The 24,244-nt window shown below is 40.1% G+C and overlaps 1 protein-coding gene across 1 annotated transcript; it reads left to right on the plus strand.

Annotated features, from left to right (window-relative positions):
- The first annotated feature begins 296 nt into the window (after positions 1–296).
- Positions 297–18,045, plus strand: LOC128378757 (retinoic acid receptor alpha-B-like). The gene is made up of 9 exons (XM_053338343.1): positions 297–1,572; positions 12,637–12,791; positions 13,188–13,329; positions 13,855–14,015; positions 14,136–14,312; positions 14,399–14,603; positions 14,769–14,836; positions 15,834–15,924; positions 16,253–18,045. The coding sequence occupies exons 1-9, from the start codon at positions 1,374–1,376 to the stop codon at positions 16,528–16,530; spliced, it is 1,476 nt and encodes a 491-aa protein (XP_053194318.1). The 5' UTR covers positions 297–1,373; the 3' UTR covers positions 16,531–18,045.
- The last annotated feature ends 6,199 nt before the right edge of the window (positions 18,046–24,244 follow it).

A 24,244-nucleotide genomic window follows, 5' to 3' on the forward strand; every position in this document is an offset into this window, starting at 1 on the left:
TAACCTATTACATTTCCAAAGTAAGCTTCCCAACCCTGAGTATAACAGGCTACTGAGATGGAGTAATGTTAGTAATCAATAATCATGTCAGTATTACAGAATTACTAGCAGAAATACAGATAGTGTTGGACAGTAATTGTGTTAGTTTATGTATTCAGTCACATTAATATGACAGTAGGCAGGAAAACATTATGGAGGCACGCGCAGGGCAGATAGGTGGAGCTCGCGCGCAGCTGGTGTCACTCATCAAACCAGAGAGAGAGAGAGAGAGAGAGAGAGAGAGAGAGGCCGTCGGGTACAGATCGGAGGTTACCACAGGACGTTGCTGCCTGCTCGTACCGCCGCTGCTGGACCTTCAACAAGCAGCAACAAGAGGCGCACTAACCCGCTACTGCCTCGGCTTCTCTTCGACGTACCTCACCGCCGGCGATTCAACCACATCATTTCCTCTATATTATTCTCATATCCCGCTACTTGGACCGACAGCGGTAACTTCAGAGTCATATGACAGCGTGTATTCAGCGTGAATGTGTCCGAGCTGTGCGTGTGTGTTTTTGGACTCTGTGAACCGAAGCGACCGGAGCAGCGTGTTTTTCATCGACCGACTGGACTCTTTACTTCTCGGCGTGAGTCGTTTACAACAAGCGTGGCTTTAACGACAAAAAAAACACTTGGCTGGTTGTCACATTAAGGAGCAGACTGTCTATGAGATGTACTCTTCACCTGGTTGGCTAAAAGGAACGGCTAGCGTTGTAGCTACCGTCTAAATGCCGAGAAAAGGCTGCTGAGGAGACCGACGTACAAGCTGTGTGGAGCGGGGAGAGACACGCCGCATGTGTCGGTGTACTATTGTGAAGCTAGGCTGGTTCTTTTCCGTGCTAGCTTTTCTTTTTTAGTGTTTCGTGCGATAGAGTAACGAGGGTTCGAAGTCCTCCGGCTCGGCAGTTAAGTTTATTACACTTGTGTGACTGTGGGAAAAAAAAGAGACGACACATAAGAAGAAAACGGCGTTTATTTTTTTCGTTTAAACTAGGTCTGTTAGTGCTTAAACAACGCAACGGAAGGCAAAGTTTGACAGCAAACTGTGCTGAGCAGAGGGCTGAAAGGTCACAGAGACCCGGTCATCTCTCCTCTCCTCCCTCTCCTCTTCCTCCTCCTCCTTTCTCTTCCCATCAGTCTGTTATGAAGATGTGAACTCTTTCCTCCCTCCCCTCCTCTTTCTCTCTCTCTCTCTCTCTCTCTCTCTCTCTCTCTCTCTCTCTCTCTCTTTCTCTCTCGCTCTCTCTCCCTCTCCCTCCCTCCCTTCGCTTTGATCCCCCTCCTCCTCTCCCTCTCTCTATTTGGTACAAAGAGATCAAACGCGCCTCCCGGGGATGTACGAAAGCGTGGATGTTGTGGGTTTGAGCCCCAGCCCCAGCAGCCCAAGCCCGGGCTCTTTTCTTAGCATGGACTACTACCACAGACCCCCGGGGCTCGGGCAGGAGAAGGGACTCCTGTCCGGTGTAGGAGTACTCCAGCGGCCGTTCGGAGGGTCCTTGGTGAGCAGCAGGCACTGGAGCGGATCCAGCCACTGTGAGTCTCATTGGAAATGTATTTGTCATGTAAACAAAATAACTGCAGGGTACACCACACTTAGTCAGTGTAGGGTTCATAATGTAATTTGTTCAAAAAGAAAAAGAAAAACCTAAGGGTGCATGCAGTTTGGAGTGTTGCTTAAGCTTTGATATCTGCTGTCAGCTTGAGGGGGAAAACTGGATGCCAAGTGGGAGCCTCTTCTATCAGTATCAGATACCTTGCAGCCTCTTATCACTCTCTTATTCTTCATAACTAGATGGGAAGTGAACATTCCACTTATCCAAACAACATGCACTCTCTTTCACTATTACTTTACTTATGTCCTTTCTTGAGTACTTTGCATTGTTCCTTACACCTCACATTTGTTCTACTGCAATGTCACTATTTAAATCAAGTGAATATTTTGAGTTGAATATTATGATTAAGCCATCGAAGAACTTTAATTTTGAAGTAAACTGCTACAAGGTGAGTGGTATTAGGTTGCATTATGACCGTATTCTGCACTATTAATATACACTTTAAATGTGTTTGCATTGGCATTATAATTATGCCAATTGCTGTTGACATGGAACCAATTGTAATCATATCATGCTGCCATAGCTCTTATATTTGATAGATGCTGCCGTTCACTTTAAGTGGACCCACCTTTCTTGAAGTGTTTGCGTTCGCAATGACGTGACTTGAGAAAATTTCCATCAGGTCTTCAGTGTAGCCGCATGTCCACACCGTGTGTTCTAACTCCGGGGTTTTGCTTGATGTTTTGAATGGAGTGACCTCAGTAGGTCAGCAGCTGCCTGCACTCATTTATACCAGAGCGAACCCTTCCTGAGCTCCGGCTCGGTGCTTCCCACTGTGGGTGGGGAAAGAGCTGGGAGCGTTTACAGCTCAGGCTGTAGTTTTAATGGATGGATGCTTTTAAACATGTCACAGATTCTGTGTTTTATATACTATTCTACACAACCCATAAAATCACATAGAGAACATATTACTAGAAGGGTTATATGGACTTCTAATGAATTAACTGGAAATGAAGGGGCATGCTTTTGCTTAACCCTTACATACTGTTCATATTCTACACCCTTGCATGTTCTGTAAGTTCTAGGTCAGTTTTGACCTGGTCTAAGAATCCCCTCATAAAAAGTGTCTGTACAAATTTTGTACCACAGATTTGTTTAGAAAGCATCCATAGTCGATCTGATTGATCAACAAATGTGATTAAACCTTGATTCATGTTTCAGAGAGCAGAGAGAGTGTATAATTTTAGCTTTTACACCACTAAACAGCTCCTATCACACAATATCATGTCCTATTTTACCTAAGACATGAAAATATAACATAGACATAATGATGGAAATGTATTTATGTAAAGTGAAAATGAGCAGGACTTTATGGAACTGTGGCTTTTATAGTGTAACCATTAGAGCCATCAGTCTTCACTGCTCATAACTACTATCTTATTAAAACTATTAACTATTCATGTCACATGTCAATAGATAAGGGTCAAATTTGACCCAGAACAGCCTCAATGGACAAACATTTGTAGCCTATACAAAAGTATAACATTTTAAAATATTTTCATTTCTGTGCATTTTGGGAGACTTTAGAAAAAGTCATCAAATTTCAGAGTAAAAGACATTTGTGGTGTTTTCACAACTCTCAAATGTCAAAATGGGTCAAATTTGACCCAAACAGTACATATGTTATTGTTGTAATACAACAATAATGATATTGATGATTATTAAAGCCGCCATGTATGGAAGCTTTATGCAATAATGGCACCTTTCCAATAATTATGGCATCAGTAGAAAGTAGAAGAAGTGAGACAAACCTAGTGCGTAGGAGCTTATTTATATAGCACTATAACACTCCACAATCAATACTATAAATACTGATATTATGTAATATTAATGTTAACGCTTACACTAACTATGCTAATAGGTCATCCTTATGTTGGAAACATTAGTAAGTGTTATAATTTGCATAATTTCACAATACAGCATGTATAAAATGCTTTTTCATTTAATGAAAGAAGCAAATCTCTTAAAACTTAAAAGTTGTAACTTGTAACACGAGCAGACACACAAGAACTTTAAATAATATAGAATAAAAGACTAAAATAGATGATTACAGTGGTGATTTAAGACATTTAACAGCAGCATTCAGGGATCGACAGCGTTCAATACCCGCTGCTATGAGCACATTGGATTATATTGAGCTTTGAGACCTCGCTGTGATAAAGACACACATACATTTCCATGCAGTGCTTTTATACACCAGCTCAACATATGCATCCCAGCATGCATCGTCCGAGAGAGGCAAGGTACACCTTGGACAGGTCACTGGACTAACACACACACACACACACACACACACACACAGCACCGTTCCGCCCTTACCAGCGTCACATGTTTCGACACAGTCACAGCCCAAGAGTCAGACAGTAACCCAAGGGTGATGATATGGTGATGTCACTGTGACATGGCCCTTGCACAAGTGAGTTAAAGTCATAAAAGAAAAAGAAAGACAGAGAGAGAGAGAGAGAGAGAGAGAGAGAGAGAGAGAGAGTGCAATGACTGAACTCTGGTTCACAGAGGAGAAAGAGAGATGTATAGAAGCACGAGGGCAGTGCTCGTAAATTAAGGCTGTAAAGATAGGGAGGATTGCCCTCAGTGTGTGTGTGTGTGTGTGTGTGTGTGCGTGACTGGAATGAAGAGTGTCAAACAGGTTCAAAGGTCAAAGGCCGTTTATAGACGCAAGCACGCATACACATTCAGCGACTGCCCCAGTGACATGTAAGCAGTGGCTGGGGGATAGTGGTGTACTCTCTCTCTCTTTCTCTCTGTGTGTGTGTGTGTGTGTGTGTGTGTGTGTGTGTGTGTGTGTGTGTGTGTGTGTGTGTGTGTGTGTGTGTGTGTGTGTGTGTGTGTGTGTCTGGGTGTGATCCAGAGCAGTGACTCACTGACAATTGGGAAGTGACCTACATCTCTCCCTCTCTTTTATTTCTCCTTCTATCTGCCTCTTTCTTTCCTGTGTCAGCTGCCCAGTCATCACTTCTCTGCGCTGAATGACCTCTCTTTCTGTCTGTAGGAGACACACAAAAACACACACAATGACACACACACACATTCGCTCACACTCACAGTTTGTCTGGGAATGTGAGGGTATACTGACCAAGTTTGACCTGAGCGTCAGTGTGTGAAAAAGAGAGGAGGTTGGTTGCGTGTTAGTGTTTGTATCTAATAGACGTCTTTATTTCTCTCTCTCTCTCCCTGTGTGTGTGTGTGTGTGTGTGTGTGTGTGTGTGTGTGTGTGTGTGTGTGTGTGGGATCGCGCCACTGTCAGATAAAAGCAAAAAGAGCGACAGCAGAAAGGAAAGCTGGTTATTAATTCATTCATTCTTGACAGAGTCCTCTGGCATACAGCATGTCTCTGTGTACATTTGACTGCAGGGGTTTCCTCTCTCATGTCACGTCGTCACATCTTCAGTATTTATTAGAAACAGGATGTACAGAAGAAAGAAAATGACACTAAGCTTTACTGCCGTTAAATAACAATCTCTAATACAGGCTCACAGTGCTAGCCTCTGGCATTTTTCTGACTAACGCTGCAACGATTAGTCAATTCATTGATTCGTTTATTGACAGAAAATGTACCAGCAATAATAATAATAATAATAATAATAATAACTTTATTTGTGTAGCACCTTTCACACAAGAATTGCAGCTCAAAGTTCTTATTTACAAACTGTAAAAAGTAATATAAAAATTGTAGGTGGCACCACTAGAGGGCACTAATCCTGCATGCTGGTCCTTTAACGTGACATAAAATGAATAGTAAATAATGTATAAAATAGAAACAATGTAATATAAGATGGAAAATAAACATAGTAATAGCAGTAAAATAGCAAAAGTAGCACATAGTTAAATGAGCTAAAACTATAAAATATATATAATCAAGTAAAATACAACATTTTATAAGAAACTCAGTAGTGCATCAGTGTGAAGATGACTAGTTCAAAGTGTAAAGTGAAGAAGTAAGTTTTTAGCTTTCTTTTAAAAATATTTACTAGCTGGCTCCTCTGATATCTGAAGCTAACTGTGTTCTATAGTTTTGAGGCGTTATTGTGAATCCCTGATTTTCTTTTTCGATTAAAATCATTCTTTTAGTCATTTTTTTAAAGCAAAAAATATCAAGCATTGGCTGGTTTCAGATGCTTTGACTCTGGGAGATTATTAGAGGTCTTTGAACAAATTAAACAACATGCACAAATCTTTCCTCTCATATTCTATATATAGTAGAGATGTGCCGTAATATCCGATATCTGCTCATATTAAAGACAATCTGATACTTTCATTAACCTAAATGACCTAGCTCAAGATTTACAGTCAAGATTGAATGGTCATTGACTTATGGTTGCAGCTCCAGTTTTAATATCATCTACAGATCCTGATCACACATAATGAAGGACAAATATGCGACTATGTCTTTACCTCTCTGGCTCTATTAGGCCAGTGTGGACAGATCAATGAGCAGTGAGTGCTTTATAGCAGTTTTTGCTATTACAGGATTGTAGCATCAATGTGAGGTCAGCTATAAATCACTTCATTGGACTAGAACAGATATTCTGTCTAGTTGATTGATCTATAAACTCTCTATTTGAATCTTTGGAGAAAATGTACAATACTATACACAATGGGCCACACTTGAAAGGCTGTAACTATGCATGACTGTAATGAATGTAGGCTAATATTAGGGTTTACGTCTGACTTTTATATGTCATACTGAATATGTAGAGCTGTTTACAGTCACTGTCCTTCCTGTAAGGAATGTACGGCAGCTGTAGGTGTCATCAGGATGTTTGTATATATAGTTTATGTTGTGTACAGGTTTCAGTTTCACTACAGTAATGCAATCCATTGTGCAAACCTTATATTGTATGACTGCAAACAATGCTGACCTTCTATCCTTCACCTTGGGAGAGCTCAGAGTGGAGATACAGATCCTGACAGTGATAACAGAAGCAGGAGGAGGTGGCCACTGATTCAAAGACTGATAATCAAGTCACAGCTGGCTGCCGGTCTGACAGCAGGCCACGCTGTGAACCCGGTTGTGGGGACAGTCATGTTGGTCCATCCACCTCTTTGATCCAGACTGAGAAATCTCAACGATTCGAATGAGCGCTACAAAGTTTCACGGGCAGCATATTGGCATTGTCATTAGATCTGATAAATACTTTTCTTGGAAGATATATTGTCTCAGAAATAATTGCAATAAACACTATTGTCATTTGAAGATCATATTATGACACTGATATGATGATAATATAATAGCATAATAATGCAAGGGTTAGGGTTAGAGAGTGGGATTGGAGAGTGGGACCCATATGAATTATCATTTTGCATCATCACTGGAAGGTACCACTGTAATTTGAATGGCTATAAAATGAGGCACATTGTAGGCAGAATGTAATGTACATGCCATGGACCTTAGTTTTTCTTTAAATATTACACTTAGAGTCACATTCAGGTAGGGAATTTGGACACATGTTGCATTCATGTCATATCAGTTATCGTAATTTGTAGTGTCCAACTTGTAAATGGTAAATAGACTGGTCTTATATAACACTTTTCTAGTCTTTTTGACCACTCAAAGAGCTTTTACACTACATGTCACATTCACTCATTCACACACATTCATACACTGATGGCAGATGCCAACCTGCTCATCAGTAGGAAACATTGACTCACACATTTATTCACCATTGGTGCATGACGGGAGCAATTTGGGGTTAAGTATCTTGCCTGAGGACACGGACACATCAATATGTGGACTGGAGGAGCGGGGAATCAAACAGCTTAACCCTCTGATTGGTGGATGACCACTCTAAATTTCTAAGTCATATCTATGACTTTATACTGTATATCTGAGTGGGAAAATGTAATACATATAGTGCAATAACGTCAATGCAAAATTCTCACACAACCAACTCTGTAATAACACAACACTCGTGAGCTGTAAACATGGGACTCTTTCATCCACCATCCATCCCAAAAGACCTAAACAGCTTCAGTCATGTTCTCAAACCACAAAAAAGCTCCAAAACAAGTTATGATGTCATCATTCATTCTGGTAGTACAGTATCAATCAACACCAAAACTAGACAGTACTAAATTTGCATGCAACTTCAGAGAATATTTTTTATGAACTGTCAACACAGTTTACTACACAGTTGTGTTCAGACATGCTGCAGCGTGCGTCACGTCCCGCACATCGAAACAGAAGTGGGAAGCAACTTAAAGACAGTAACAAACGACCAGATGAAAACAGAATGACAGACACTTGGAAACAGGAGAAGAGAAGAGAGAGAGAGAGGTAGGTGGTGGGGGTGGGGGTGGCGAGGGGGGTGGGGGGGCAGAGGGAAAGTTTAAAAGAGGTCAGACGGCGCTTTAGGGAACTGTTGGCTAGTGTGTCAGTGAGAAGAGAGCAAAGACAAATAGAGGAGAGATGAAAAGAGAGTGGAGCGGGTGATGGAGGGATGGTATGATGGTAGAGGAGGAAGGGAGGGAGGATTTCTTCTCTATTTCTCTGTGTCTCTCGTTCTCTCTCTCTATGTAAACAGAGCAGGCCAGTAGAGGGGAGTTGAATCTCCTCCATAGTGGAATGTCTGGTATGGCTACTAAAGCAGGGGGAGGGTAAAGAGTGTGTGTGTGTGTGTGTGCGTGTGCGTGTGTGTGTGTGTGTGTTTAAGTGTGCTAGGTTAGAGGTTAGAGGAGACAGAGTGAGAAACAGAGAGAAGCAGAGGAGTTGTAGATGGCCCCGCTTTCTTAATCGTAAGGGTCGCGACCTTAAAATGTGTCGCAGTCTATCTTTGCCAGGCCTCTGACCAAAAATAAAACAACTGCTTTCAACAGAATAAACCCAGACCAGCAGATTTAGGAGCGAAAAGTTGCAATGTAACCACAGCGGAAAGACACAAAGCAGTCCTTATTCACACACTATGAGATTCACACCAAAACCAGAACCACCAGATCACCTTCATCTTCACCACACCCCAACCAATACGTGATAGAGAGATGAGTTTAGATTACAATAACACAACATCCTGTGAGCACAGTACAGGGTGAAAACATGTCAGTATTATACCTCCAGAAAGCTGTTAAACACATTTAAAACAGAATTTAGGGAACAGAAACTGACATATTCAGATTTTCATGAATTTGTATTGCACATGTCAACAACAAGGCAATTCAAAGTGCTTTACATAAAACTGCATAAATAACGCATCAAGACATTGAAATGCAATTAAAAGTGTTAAAGTTGGAGGTAAAATGAAGCTAAAATAGAATCATTGAAAACTTGATTAACGACAGTTAATGGGGGGTTCATGTCATAATAAAATACAAAAGAATATAAGAGAGACAGAATAAATAAAACAGGATAATAAATAATAAAAAGTTACAGTGTAAGATATTAACTGTAAATAGCAGCCACAAACAGTCAAGTCTTCAACCGTGATTTCAAAAGAAGAGTTGCAGCAGACCTGCAGTCTTCTGGGAGCACTCAACAGCAACTCAATAGCATCTTTGATAATGCCACGTTCATGTCATACGTGTGCACAATTACAAGATTTTGACTTGTACGTTTTAGTAAGTTATTACTGAGAAACTTAACCTGGTCTGAAAGCTCTGATACATTCAGTTACAGAAGATAATGCTGCTGCTGCACTGTAATCTATCTATCTATCTATCTATCTATCTATCTATCTATCTATCTATCTATCTATCTATCTATCTATCTATCTATCTATCTATCTATCTATCATTGTACAACTGTGATGAGTAAACTTAACTTTATGTGTAAAATTGGTGGAATTCCCCTTTAAGAAGAAGAACATTTAGTTACAGCTTTTGACTAATCATTGTAAACAAAGATGTGCAGATAAAATAGTAGTTTTGCCTGTTTTCACTCTGCTTGTATTACAACATTCAAACAAATGATGATACTCTCCCACACGGTTGTTATTACAGACACACATTTGATATCATGCAGTAGATTTATGGATTCTGGTGTTGTTTAATACCATGTTACAAATCAATGGAAACTTTTCCCATTTAAACAGGATAAAGACACACATTGGCATTCTTTGGAGCTGGTTAAGCCCCCTCTGTACAAACTAATCTTTCAATTTCTGTTCATTTGATGTTGTCACAGTTTAGTGTGAGCCAGAGATCTGACAGACAGCAGTTAGTCTAATATCTGATCTATAATGCATTGTGAGGCATTAACTTCCCAGAAGCCAATAACTGTCTTTTTAAATGTAACATTAAACTTACTTTCATATTTTTGGCACATACAACCACAGTGCTGTTTTTGTTTGTTTTTAACAAATTGTTATTTTCTGTCTGTTTTTGTTGACCAAGCAGACCGATAAGAAACACAAAAGAACAGGAAAAAAAGCCAAATACCTTGATATCGATACTGCAACAATATTTTAGGGATGACTGTTGTATTTATTTACACACTGAGATTTTTGATAAATCATCAGTAATATGGATATAATGACCAAATGGGTAAAGGCAAATAATAGAAGAGCTAGAACAGGCTGTTAAGTTAAGAAAATGACATCATTTTATTGTGCAGCAGCCTTTAAATCAGAACCAGAAAAGACAACACTTATAATATATCACAATATTACGATATCTAAAATCTAAGACGATATCTAGCCTCATATCATGATATTGATATATTACCCAGCCCAGCCATCATTTATATCCTTGATAAATAGAAATCAAGTAGGAGTATAACAGTATGTGTATTTGTCTTGAACTGTTGGATACAGGATGTTCAGTTCAGTACGCTCCATGACACAACGCTTACTGTCATAATAGTTTAATAATCACCTCACTCTGATGTGTTGAACAATAACTGTAGAATGTGAGTCCCACCTGGAACATTTTGGGACCATTAATATATCCCTGTACCATGCATGTATGTTAGCTGGCTTAGCCAAGTTACCCTGGTTGCCATGGTTACCCTGTGTGCCACTGCTGTCAGAATGATAAACCAGAGACCCATAACACTGACAGAGTGCAACACCATTATTAAAATATGGTCCTTTTATCTCCGCAGTGAAACAATACAGCATCGCACCGTCCTTCTCCACTCTCTGTGACGGTCATCTTTACACTTCACCTGAGAGTGAAGCCATTCTTTCTGAGAGAGAAAACTGTAATTAGGGTATTGCAGTAAAATTATATAAGTGCTTAACAGTGACGCCAAAATCAAGGTACATACCAAACTATGTGCTGTGTATTTTGTGTAAAATCAAGTAACATAACCAATATCCACAATGACAGTGACTCATATGAAAACAGGATGAAACCAATCAACAAAAACCGAAACAACAGCGAAAGAAGAGAGAAAAAAATGTAAGTCCTGTACAGCTAGCAGGGCTAGCAGTAAGTCCATAGACACAATGAGCAGCTATAATAGAGATAACCCACACTGTGTGATAAATCATTTATATTGTCCTCCAACATACAGAGATCAATCACACAGTATTCAAACACAGCTGCTCCAGAAGCTGTATTTGGGCACTCTATGGAAAATAATATTCATTCCACCTTTAGACACCATCCACAGGTACAATATACAATATACATACTTCTCAGGAGCTACATGCATTAAACTCTGTATAGATTCATGACTAAAATTGTGTGGATTCACAAAGCCAGAAATGAGCATATCCATTCTTTTCAGATTTATAAAGCTGTGTGTGCAGAGGGTTCAGTTTCATAAATCTCAGTCATTGAGGAACTGAGTACATATGCACAAGCCTCATTTCCACTATCCACTATTAGTCATAAATGGATGTAGGCGCACTGAACCTGCTGTTTACATATCAGGTCACTGAGTGCTCCTTCAGTCTGTACAGCTGTCATTGAAACAAAAAAGAAGAAAACCAACTGTGTTGGACCGGCGAGGTCTTCCAACAGCAGCTGTTATTACGCACAGCTGTGTGGCTCTTTAAAGCATCCATATCATTAATTAATCACATGAATATGTAAACCAATGATTACTTTGTAGCTCACATCTAAACCAACATTACAAGCTGTGCCACAACTAGGACTGGGTATTGGTATTCGATAACTTTAAGGTATCAACCAAAATAAATCAATACCAAGTAGTATCGAAACGTCTACGGTCAAACGATACCTGCAATCAATCCCTTTTGCACCCAGAGCTAGAAAATATGACTATTTGTATGGACTTGCTTACAGCCAATCAATGCAAGCGTATTGGAGTTGGCATGCTTACCAGTTCAGCAGCACTTTGTCTACACTACACGCCTGTTATACCAGATAAAAGCAAGTACACTAAATGTGTAATGGGTACCGAATGTACTCAATTGGTATCACTATCACTTTAAGGGTACTTGGATTGGTACTGGTGTCGTCATTTTTTAAACCATAACCAGCCTTACTCTCACCTCATATTTCATCTCCACCTTATCACATCACCCTCAGATCACTTTGAAAAAACATGTATACATCTGGTCTAAAAGAACACAAGACTCGTGCACAATCTGTGTCCATAAATACCAGTTTATGTGCAGGAAATTGCATATGTATGATTTTTGTGCTTACTCATCACTTATGCATCCGGCCACTGGTCTAACATTTGAATGAATGTTAGTCTACTTGGGAGAGAGAGGGACACATAACACATAATGGATGATATGATGACTGTCCTGTTTTGGAAATATCTTTCAAAATAAAAAGCTGGCTTTCAGTTAGTGTCCAAAATATACTCAACCTGTGTCAACTTTGACATGAAGAGCTACATATCATTACTGATGCTGCATTTGTAAATCTTGTACTCAGTATCAGTATTTGATATGCCACCAAAAGGAGAGGACACTGTCATTGCAGATACATGAATACAATAAAGTGTCTAAAGCTTAATTTAAACCAAACACACAGCAGAGATATTGATTTCTTAGCTGAATGCATTTTAATCACAGTCTTGACTAAACCTCCCTCCTTCTGTCTCCTGCTGCAGCTATAGAGACCGAGAGCACGAGTTCTGGGGAGGACCTGCTGGTGCCGAGCCCCCCCTCACCTCCACCTCCGCCCCGCATCTACAAGCCCTGCTTTGTGTGTCAGGACAAATCTTCAGGATACCACTACGGAGTCAGCGCCTGCGAGGGTTGCAAGGTACGTAAGCAGAACACACAGGCACACGCGCTAGTGAGCTCGACTCACACAGATGCAGCGCAGGCAACAGAGAGAGCGTGAGACTGCTGATTATTTGCATATTGGGTCAAAGAGGCCATGACCTTTACACCTCCTGTAGGATGTGTAAGCCTCTTTGCTTCATCTAATCACACACGCACAAACACACACACACAAACACACATAAAGAGTATGGGTTTTTATAGCCAAGCTTATGTCCTGTTACCATAAACTGACTTCCTACCAGCTGCCCATCATCAAAATCAGTTACCCTACACTCAATTGATCATACTTAACCGATGGAGCAGTTTTGGTTCAAATACTTCCTCCTACTGTAACTGTATTTTAGTCATTGCTTCAATGTCTTTTCTTTTTCAGGGTTTCTTTCGGAGGAGCATCCAGAAGAACATGGTGTACACATGTCACCGAGACAAAGTGTGCGTTATAAACAAAGTGACGAGGAACCGCTGTCAGTCCTGTCGACTGCAGAAATGCCTCGACGTCGGCATGTCCAAGGAGTGTGAGTTACACAATATAGATCCACTGTCAACCTATACGTGTGTGTGTGTGTGTGTGTGTGCGTGTGTGTGTGTGTGTGTGTGTGTGTGTGTGTGTGTGTGTGTGTGGAAAAAGACACTTTACTGCAAAGGAAAATGTATGAATTACTTTGTAATCATGTTATAATAAAGGCAGAACATAGCACAGTGACACAAGTGACTTCTGTCCTTCAATAAGTCTTACAGTTCAAGCTTCAGAAGTCATTTTTAAAGTTCATGTATTTTAACCTTGATATTTGTCTCCCTCTGGTGGCAGATCACATTTAACACATGCCCAACTAAACAGCCTATTGCTTTGTACACTTACAAGTATATTTACAAAGTATAAGCCAATAAAAAGCATAAACAAATATGTCAAAACATTCCTGTCACTTAATTCATCACAGTGAGCAGCCTCCTCATACTTCATTAAACATGTTAAATCGTTAATATGAGTAGCAGCTGAAGGTTTGAAGCGCCCGTGCTAAATCTCGCCTCTCCACCCGCAGTGGTGCGAAATGACAGGACGAAGAAGAAGAAGGAGGAGAAGAGGCCGGTGGAGGTGGAGGTGTACGTCCTGTCAGCAGACACGGAGCAGATGATCGAGCGCGTTCGCCGGGCGCACCAGGATACCTTTCCCTCCCTCTGCCAGCTGGGGAAATACACCACGGTACCACAGTGCATTTCAATTTATGTTTCAATTTAAGTAACATAAAATTACAATTAAAAAAATGTATAGATAGCGGTTAAATAAATCTTTTTCTATCTCTTACCTGACTCCAACCTGCAGAATAACAGTGCAGAGCATCGTGTTCCTCTGGATGTCAATCTCTGGGACAAGTTCAGTGAACTCTCCACCAAATGCATTATAAAGACGGTGGAGTTTGCCAAACAGCTGCCGGGCTTCACCACATTAACCATCGCTGATCAGATCACCCTGCTCAAATCCGCCTGCCTCGACATACTGGTGAGCTTCTTAACTTTAACCGCACGAAGAAACACACAAAATAAGCAAGCTGTCCTTTAATAACTCTGATCTCAACCCCTTCATAGATTCTGAGGATCTGCACTCGCTACACCCCAGACCAGGACACCATGACCTTCTCAGACGGTTTGACTCTGAACCGCACCCAGATGCACAACGCCGGGTTCGGGCCACTCACCGATCTGGTGTTCTCCTTCGCCAACCAGCTCCTCCCGCTGGAGATGGACGACGCAGAGACGGGATTACTGAGCGCCATCTGCCTGCTCTGTGGAGGTACTGCCACTGATTACTGTGTGTAGAGATGACACTGTGTTATGGTTTATTCATTGATCTTTTCAAATAGATTGTATTCATTGGCTCATTGTAATGTTGGGTTATCGTTATGTGTGTGTGTGTGTGTGTGTGTGTGTGTGTGTGTGTGTGTGTGTGTGTGTGTAGACCGTCAGGATCTGGAGGAGTCAGACAAAGTGGATATTCTTCAAGAACCAATGCTCGAAGCTTTGAAGGTTTGACATTAATTCTAACTATATGACTTTATCACCAGCAGGTCCATAACTTAGACATGTACTCATTCACCAACCGAAGGCGGTTTGATTCCCCGCTCCTCTGATCCACATGTCCACATGTGTATGAATGTGTGAGTGAATGTTAGTTTCCACCCAGGTTGGCACCCTGTGTGGTAGCTCCTGTCATCAGTGTGTGAATGTGTGGATGTGACAAAAAGACTAGAAAAGTGCTTTATAAGTCCATTTATCATTAACAAAATGTAATACATTTTAAATCACAGAGACAGAGCAACTAAGAATTGACATGCTAACAAAATGGCTTTAATTAGTTTAAAATACTAGATTTCAACAAGTCAAAGTGTCAAAGGATTATTTTTGTGCCATATGTCTACCAGAGAGGAAAAAGTAGATTCAATAGTGAAAGACTCCTTTAATCCTGCTTCCTCTGAGTGTTCTTTCAGTAATGGGAAACTTTGGTAAACAGAACAAAAGCATCCCATTTGCTGCCTGAACAGAACTATAGTGACACTTGTTTTTGAGTCTTCATTTTTAATTTTTTTTAAAGTAATGGTATTTTTCAAAATAATGTTACAAAGTGTTTTCCATTAAAATAAAATGAAACGAAGAACAAAATTGATTGTTGTGATAAAAGTACAGGCAGTTAAGATTATGAAACAGTAAAACCAACAATAATAACCATGCAATAGAGATAAAATATAGAATTACAACATAAAAATACATAATACATGAAAATACAGTCAAAACTATAAGAAGACCTTTTCCTAAAAGTGAGTTTTAAGAAGAGATTTTATAAATGACACTGATTCAGCTTGCCTGAGATACTCAGGCAGCAAGTTCTATAGTTAAGGGGCCCTGACAGAGAAGGCTGGGCCCCCCTTATTATCAATAGATACATTGTTAGTTGTACAGAGAGACAGAAACAGATTGTACCAGCATTCACACAGAGAAACTGATACTTGTCCTTCTGTTTGTATAGATCTATGTGAGGAGGAGGAGACCTGAGAAACCCTGCATGTTCCCCAAAATACTGATGAAAATTACTGACCTCAGGAGCATCAGTGTGAAGGGTGAGATATACACACACACACACACACACACACACACACACACACACACACACACACATACAAATGGATGCAGATGCATGTGACAGCTATGGCTAAGGCCAATTATGATAATTACGGTAATAATTTTCATCTTCCTCATGTGGAAAAAAACAAAAAGTAGGATTTTAAATACATTTTCAAAGTAAACCTAAATACTTATAACTTTATTATTATGGTCTTTTTAGAATGTGTACGGTAAAAAGCAAATATGTAATGGTAGAAGATAATATAACATAATGTTGTTCTGTTATCTTGAACTTTCTGTCTCTACCTCTCCTCTTCCTCACAGGAGCGGAGCGAGTGATCACACTGAAAATGGAGATTCCCGGCTCCATGCCCCCTCTCATCCAGGAGATGCTGGAGAACTCTGAGGGACTGGAGGGGCACGGTGCTGGGGGAGCCAAAGGAGGAGGAGGAGGAAAAGGAAGAGGAGGAGGAGGAGGAAGCAGAAAAGAGGATGAAACGGAGCCCGGAAGCCGCCACACAAATCCGTCCCCAAAATCTCTCCCCTCTCCCAGCTCGAGCCCTGTTCCTTGCTCTCCCTCTCCTTCCTCCCCTTCCACCTGAAGCTCCCTTTGTCACGCTGAAGCTCTGCTCCGCACAGCAGCACCACCAAGAGGTTAAAGTGTGGTACTGCAAGAAAACAATCCACACAGCAGACTGGCAGAGAACGAAAAAACGAAAAAAAAACTGCACCTAACAACAGACAATCTAGGAGACAAACAGAACAGTAGTATGACTCACCTGAAGAGTCTGAGTGTTTGAATCCATAAACTCTCTGATTTGATTTGACTGGTGACACACGGACCTCCACAACATCAATCAAACCGTAAACATGCCAGGAGGAAAGCTAAATATCTTCATACAGGTGCTGCACACAGGATGCAACACTGAATGAAAGCAGGTTGTTTAAAAAAAGATGCTTTTTTACACTCAATACAAAAAAAACATGATTTTTTTAAAGTCTTTTTTATAATGTCTAAAAGTTGAATGATATCCAGCATTTGGCTTTATTTTTATCCAGTCAAACACAAAGTCATCAATGACATTATTCCACTTTTTTGTTGTAATTTTAGACAAAAAAAATTAAAAGTTCATGGCAACAACCTGCAGAAGAGTCCGGTGATATTTAGCTATACCTGCCTGTGTCTTACTGGTCAGAATCCCATTGATCTTTCAATATTAAGTCTGTGTGAAACTACATGAAGGATTATAGACTGAAGGTGATGATTCCTCTTGTACATTTCTTCCCTTTAAGAAAAGTCATGTATAGTATGCTAAATCATTATGTGTAATATATTGTATATAAAAAAGGCTGTGAAATAAGTTGTTGGACTGATTGACGGGCTGATAGAAGAAGTTATTTTCCTAAATGTACATGTGTATATACTGTATTTCCCTTTTGCAGCTGACCCTGTTCCTCTTTCTTTCTCCTCCTCCTCACAGACACATCAGGGAAAAATAATCCTTCACTCCGTTTTTTTCCTTTACTAGAGTTAGTCACGGAAATGTAAACATGAATTGGAGACTTTTTTATAGCTTAAAGTAAATGTAATTGTCTCTGTGTGTCACTTTTTAAGTAAAGGTGTAGTTGAGTTGTTTTTCAGATGCAGCTCCAGCAACTCGAACAACCTCAACGAACTGTGAAACGTAGCAAATGATTCATTTTTAAACCAAAGCAAACTGTGACACCAGGAGTGCAAACATACTTCACTAGGGTCTTCTTGTCTGCTAACAACCCCCCCCCCCCCCCACACACACACACAAACACACACACTTCCTGTGGCGCTAGAGCCTGCAGATTTACTCTGCGGCGATCATGTGGAAATCACTCAAGCTTCATCGACTTCGCGACAGCTGCTGCCAAAAAAGTTCCAGCTGTAATTTTTGTTTTTTATAGTCTGCACCACTTAGTCTGTTTACACAGTGCCACTGCCTCACTACAACATCTCTACTGTCAGGTACAAATCTTGCAATTTCAATGTTGTCCTCTTTCATGTATGGCGAGGTAAAGCTCATCGGACAGTATAAAAAACAAAACAAATACAGGGAGCTTAATAAAGAAGTATGATGTTCTTCTTATATCCTGAATTATGTGTGATTTTTGATGTTCCCTGTGAAATCCTGGATCTATTGTTTATATTCACAAGTTACCTCTTTTGTGGTTACACCATTAGACATTTTCAGGAGCGTTCAGTCCTACTTTTGGTTTTAAAAAATGTAGTTTGTCTAGAAATAGCTCTATAAAGCAGTGGTAAGATGTTGCACTACACTAGCCTACATGAACTGTAGTGTTGCAAACAACACAGCAGCCCTGACACACACATGCCTCCTCAAATGAATCCATTTTTCATTTGTCTTAAAACGGCCATGAGCCCGAATGAACATTGAAACCTGTTTTTCTTTTTGTAATCATTCCTCTTGTTCATACTAACCATTAGAACAGTGGTCTCCAATTCTGCTCCTGAAGAGCTACTGCCCTGCATGTTTTAGGTATCTCCCCACTCTAACACACCTGATTCTAACTTTTAGCTCATTATCCAGCAGCTGAAGCTTGTCAAGGGCTTGATAACAACTTGATAATTAGATACCTAAAACATGCAGGGCAGTAGCTCTCCAGGAGCAGGGTTGGTGACCACTGCATTAGAAGATCCATTCGGTAGGATCGGGAGGCAGAGCCTTCAGCTATCAGGCTCTTCTCCTATGGAACCATCTTCCAGATTTGGTCCAGGGGGCAGACACCCTCTCTACATTTAATAGTAGGCTTAAAACTTTCCTTTTTGATAAAGCTTATATTTAGGGCTCTTAGAGCTCTTAGTTTATGCTGCTATAGACTTAGACTGCCGGGGGACTCCCATGATGCACTGAGCTCCTCTCTCCTCCTCTCTCTCTCTATCCATCCATCTATATCCATTAACATTCATGTACTATTAATGCATTCAATAACCTAAACTTCTTCCCCGGAGTTGTCTGTGCTTTCTGGTCTCACAGGTAATCTAGGCCTGTAGACGTCCAGATGACAGATTCCAGCCCACAGCAGGGGGCACTGAACTGATATTTGTTTGCCAAGTGTAAAAACAAATGAACAAAGAAGAGTGAAGCAATGCAACAGCAGCAGCAACAGCAGCAGCAGTAATGTAGTTCCAGCACTGAATCACCCAGCAAAAGTGTTTAGGAGTAGGTGGAAGTTGAACCTACAACCCTAATAATCATGATATCAGTAGAAATAAGAAAAATGTACAGACACATATTTGTAAGTTATACACAGTTGTTAGTCAGAGCTAGTTACGGGGGGGGGGGGGGGGGGGGGGCACAGAGCAAACACGACTGAAGGAAAAGACATTATTTATTGTGGGGGATAGAAATGAGAAGTTGAGCTTGGGGGAAGGCTGAAGAGGAGCTGGGCAGGCAGGAAATGCTGTGGGGAGCAGAGCTGAGCTGAGCAAGTCTATAGAATAATCCAGGGAGTTCATCAGTTCTGTATCTGGAAGGACCCTTAAAAAGAATAAATACAGTCCCACTATTAGGCTTATGCCATTGTCACTGGATAACTGAGAAGACCATGACATGGTGGCTCCAGTAACACGTGCAATGTAAAACGTTCATAGAAAGTTAGATTATAACAACTGTGTGGAGCAAAAACTCATGGCTGTAAACACTTTGAAAGGAGTGAACAGACAAACACCAGATATACAGCGAGCACCTACACAGCAGCTACATTGTAGGTAAGCACACTGCTAACGTTAGGGTTAGGGTGAGCAACAATAAGTCTGCTGCTACTTCCTTCTTCCCTTCTTCCTTCCTTCATTCTGTCCCTCCTTCCTTCCATCTTTCTTTCCTGTCTTCTTTTCATTCCTTCATTCCTTCTGTCCTTTCTTCCTTTCTTCCTTCCTGTCTTCTTTACAGCTAACATCACAACAACAGCATATCCTGAATGTCAGCACGTAACGCTACAGTTTATGTGAAGCATCGCAGAGCTGATGTTACTCAAACACAGCAGCGTCCGCCTTCACTCGATGTCCCTCCGTGGATGGAAAACCACACCGACATGTACGCAGGTCATTGTCTGGTCAAAGTCCTTCTTTTTTATTTTTTGTTCTTCTGACCTTCTCGTCTCTGGATGTTTCTCAGGCCACCTCTCCATCTTCACAATGCCCATAACAGATTCACTGTTTCTCACTCCGACTGCCTCTGCTACAAGATCCCCTTGTTTTCTGTTGGCCTTTCTACCACCAACTGTCCTATAAAGGCAAAAAAGCTCAGTATTAGAACCTATTTAAAATTCAAGAAAATGCAAGAAATTGGCACATTAATGACATTGTAGTTAGCACAACAGACAGAAGAAATGTTGGTTCAAACTTCACATCAGGAGGTAGAAGGAAGATAGGTGGTTAAATTCCAATGAACCAATGAATTGGTTAAAACAAAAAGTTCTACTATTGAAAAACATTATTTCAAATTGACAATGTAAAAAGGTGCACAAACAACAGGTTACTGCTTGATGGTCTCAGAGCTGTTAAAATAATATTACATTAAAATAAAATACTCAGATAGCTTCAACAAAAAAAACATACACATGTATGCTTTACCATAATATGTACTTTCTGTTGTTTAAAGGGACCTGAGCAGTCAGAAAAATAAATAAAAGATAAATAATAAAGAAACATAAAATCACAAAACTGTTAAAGGGATTTGTTTCAACATTATTTTATTTATCTCAAATGATGATATTGGTATTACAAAACCTGTTTCACACAAATTGGACAAACTTATAAATCAATATTACCCTTGAGCAGTGTCAATAAAGAATCAAGGCTAGACCTGGTGTACCGACTGGTTTGATATTATTTTAATGATTTCACAAACAACAGAAAATAAAACAATGTGTCTGTGAAACTAAAGAATTGCTGTATGAATTGGGGTTTACTTACTTTTAGTGTGACTGATTTCACTTTTTGTATCATTAGGCTACTGTACAAAATAGGTGCGCTAGATACCTCAGGCTTTCTGTGTAGAGACCTGAGGTCTATCTGCCCCTGCTCCTCTCCCCATATCCTACTTCAGACCGTGAGATCTTCTCATTAGCATGTGGTAACTGTGTGTGTGTGTGTGTGTGTGTGTGTGTGTGTGTGTGTGTGAAAATGAGAGCGGTGTGTTTATAGGAAAGGAGAAGTTATACACCCATATGCATATTAAAGATCAATTTGTTCACACCTATCTACTCAGTGTTGCACAACCAACTTCAACACTTCACCGCCTTGAGATCACGAGATCTGTTAACATGATGCTGTGCTATGTACAATATGTATAGTCGTGGCCAAAAGTTTTAAGACACAAATGTTGTTTTTCACAAAGTTTTCTACTTCAGTTTTTATGGTAGCAATTTGCATTGACTGCATTGAGATAGTTATGAAGAGTGATCAGATGAATTGCAATTAATTGCAAAGTCCTTTCTTGCCATGAAAATGAAATGAACTAAATCACAAAAATTCAATTTCCACTACATTTTAGCCTTGTCACAAAATTACCAGCCAACATCATTTCAGTGATCTTCTCGTTAGCTCAGGAGAAAGTGTTAATGAGCACAAGGCTGCTGATAACACTCTGTCATGTTGATTAAATTAGAAGAGCAGGCTGGTTGCTTTCAAAGGGTGGTGGTGCATGAAATCATTGTCTTCTTCTGTTAACCATGGTTACCTCCAATGAAACTGCAGTCATCATTGCTTTGCATCAGTGCAGCTTCACAGGCAAGGATATTGCTGCTAGTAAGGACTGCACCTAAATCAACCATTTAACGGATCATCAAGAACTTCAAGGAGAGAGTTTCACTTACTGTGCAAAGGTTTCAGGGCACCCAAGTCCAGCAAGTGCAAGGACCGTCTCCTAAAGAGGTTTCAACTATGGGATCGGGCTATCACCAGTGCAGAGCTTGCTCAGGAATGGCAGCAGGCAGGTATGAGTGCATCTGCACTCACAGTGAGGCAAAGACTTTTGGAGGATGGCCTCGTGTCAAGACGGGCAGCAAAGAAGCAACTTCTCTCCAAGTAAAACATCATGGACAGAATTACATTCAGAAGGAAGGACAGGGATTGAACTGCAGAGGATTGGGGTACAGTTATTTTCTGACTGTTTGGGACATCTGGAAAAATGATTTTCTGGAGAAGAAAAGGTTAGAGCTACCATTAGTGCTATCATGCCAACAGTAGAGCACCTTGAGACCATTCATGTGTGAGGTTGCTCTTCATCCAAGGGAGTGGGCTCACTTGAAGCTTTGCCTAAGAACACTGCCAAAACATCCTCCAAGAGCTACTTCTCACAATGATCCAGGAGCAATTTGGTGATGAACAACGCTTTTTCCAGCATGATGGTGCACCATGTCATAAGGCAAAGTGATAACTAAGTGGCTCGGGGAACAAAACATTGAAATTCTTGGTGCAAGGGTAGGAAACTCCCCAGATCTTTATCCCATCAAGTCAGTCCTCATAAAGCAGGTGGACAAACAACAACCCACAATGGCACTGATTATGCAAGAATGGGTTACCATCAGTCAGGATTTGGCCCAGATATCCAGCATGCCAGGGCGAATTGCAGAAGTCTTGAAAAAGAAGGGCCAACACCATAAATACTGCCTCTTTGCATAAACTTGATGTTGTAGTGTAAAATTTGGGTGATGAAAACTAACAATGAACCATATAGTATTTGCTATTGGTGTATTTTATTAATGATTACTATTTGATTCTTACAAAGTCATAATTTGATTAAAATAATAACCTAAAAGATAACCTATGACCTAGATTATCTTGACCTGAATTTAACCTCTCTGCCCATCTGTGAGTGCCAACGCCACAGTGGATTTGATTGGTCAAAAATTACGTAAGGTAGAGGGACATCTCACTTTCTCACGGTGGGCAGTATCAGAATTATCAGTATAAAAGGGGAATTTGTATCAATTTGTATCAAAATTTGTCATTCTCAAACTTTTGGTCATGACAGTATGAGTCTCGTTTCTGATAATGATGATAATGATGACACTCCCTCCTGGTCTGTAGGTGTTCCTTGATACAAACCATTACACAGTTCATTCATTCACTCTTATTTCAAATAGTGTCTGGAATTGCACTGGTTTGTGCAAAATTAGAACATTTGGCTCCATTTTCCATCAAATTTTGAAGTTGCTATTTTTTACTTTTTCTAATATATACATTTGTAGCTCTGATTTGAAATTTGACAGCCAGTCACTGCAACTGCTGTTTGTCTGGTGTTATCACTGAATGTCTACTGAAAGGTAAACAGTGGGTTTGGATCAGTGTCACTGTTGTGGGCATAATGTCAGTTTACTGCCTAACTGAGCTGAACTCATGGAAAGCTTGTTGACAAATAATTTTTTTTTATTTTGCCTTTATTCAACCAGGTTAGTCCCACTGAGATCACAGATCTATTTTACAAGATATCAGCAATACAGTTACAGTATAAGAAATAAAATAATAAAATAATTAGTAATAATTAATAATCACCAAACCAAATGCTCCTTTAGAAGGCTAATGATAATAATAATCTCATTTAAAACAGTGTCCAACTCAACCTGATAACATTGCATTCAGTGAATCAGATCTCCGATGATGATGACAAAAAAAACAACCTAGCACAAACTTTAATTTATTCAACGATTTAAGGGCAAACCTTCAGATCTCAACTGACCGTAGTACCACCCCTGCTATAAGTTCCTCATCATCTGTGTAAGTGTAAAGAGAGAAAACACATGCCACAGAAAGCAGAAGCAGAAGAAAGTTAGGCCACATAGCATCATTGCCTCTCGTTAGCAATACCAATCCCTCCTGAGCTCGGGCACCTCTCAATGTCTCCTGCATTGACCAGGATGTTAAAACCTCTACCAAGACTTATTTTTGGTGAGTAAACCATGTGCTGTGTTTGTGACGGAGTTAACATGTGTCAGTGTGGGAACATTTTGCACATAATAAGCTTGCCTACCAATTTTTTACATATGTCACAATTTATTTATTGAGTGTTTAAATTCAATGTCTTGTAGTTCCAGCAGTTTACACTAAATCATTTGACTGCATTATAACATGAAAGAGAAACATCTAGATGTACCAGGCTTCATTTTATATACTTTTCCTTGTAATTCTGTTTTAAAACTGACTAAAATGTTGAATAAAGGAAAAACAAATATTTCATTGCTGTACTGTGGGAATAAACCATCAGAAGGTCCCATGTTGTTTATTGTAGGGTAGATAATTGACAGACATTAATTATTAGTATG

The sequence above is a fragment of the Scomber japonicus genome, chromosome 18 (assembly GCF_027409825.1).
Source record: "Scomber japonicus isolate fScoJap1 chromosome 18, fScoJap1.pri, whole genome shotgun sequence".
In the NCBI taxonomy this organism is placed as follows: Eukaryota; Metazoa; Chordata; class Actinopteri; order Scombriformes; family Scombridae; genus Scomber; species Scomber japonicus.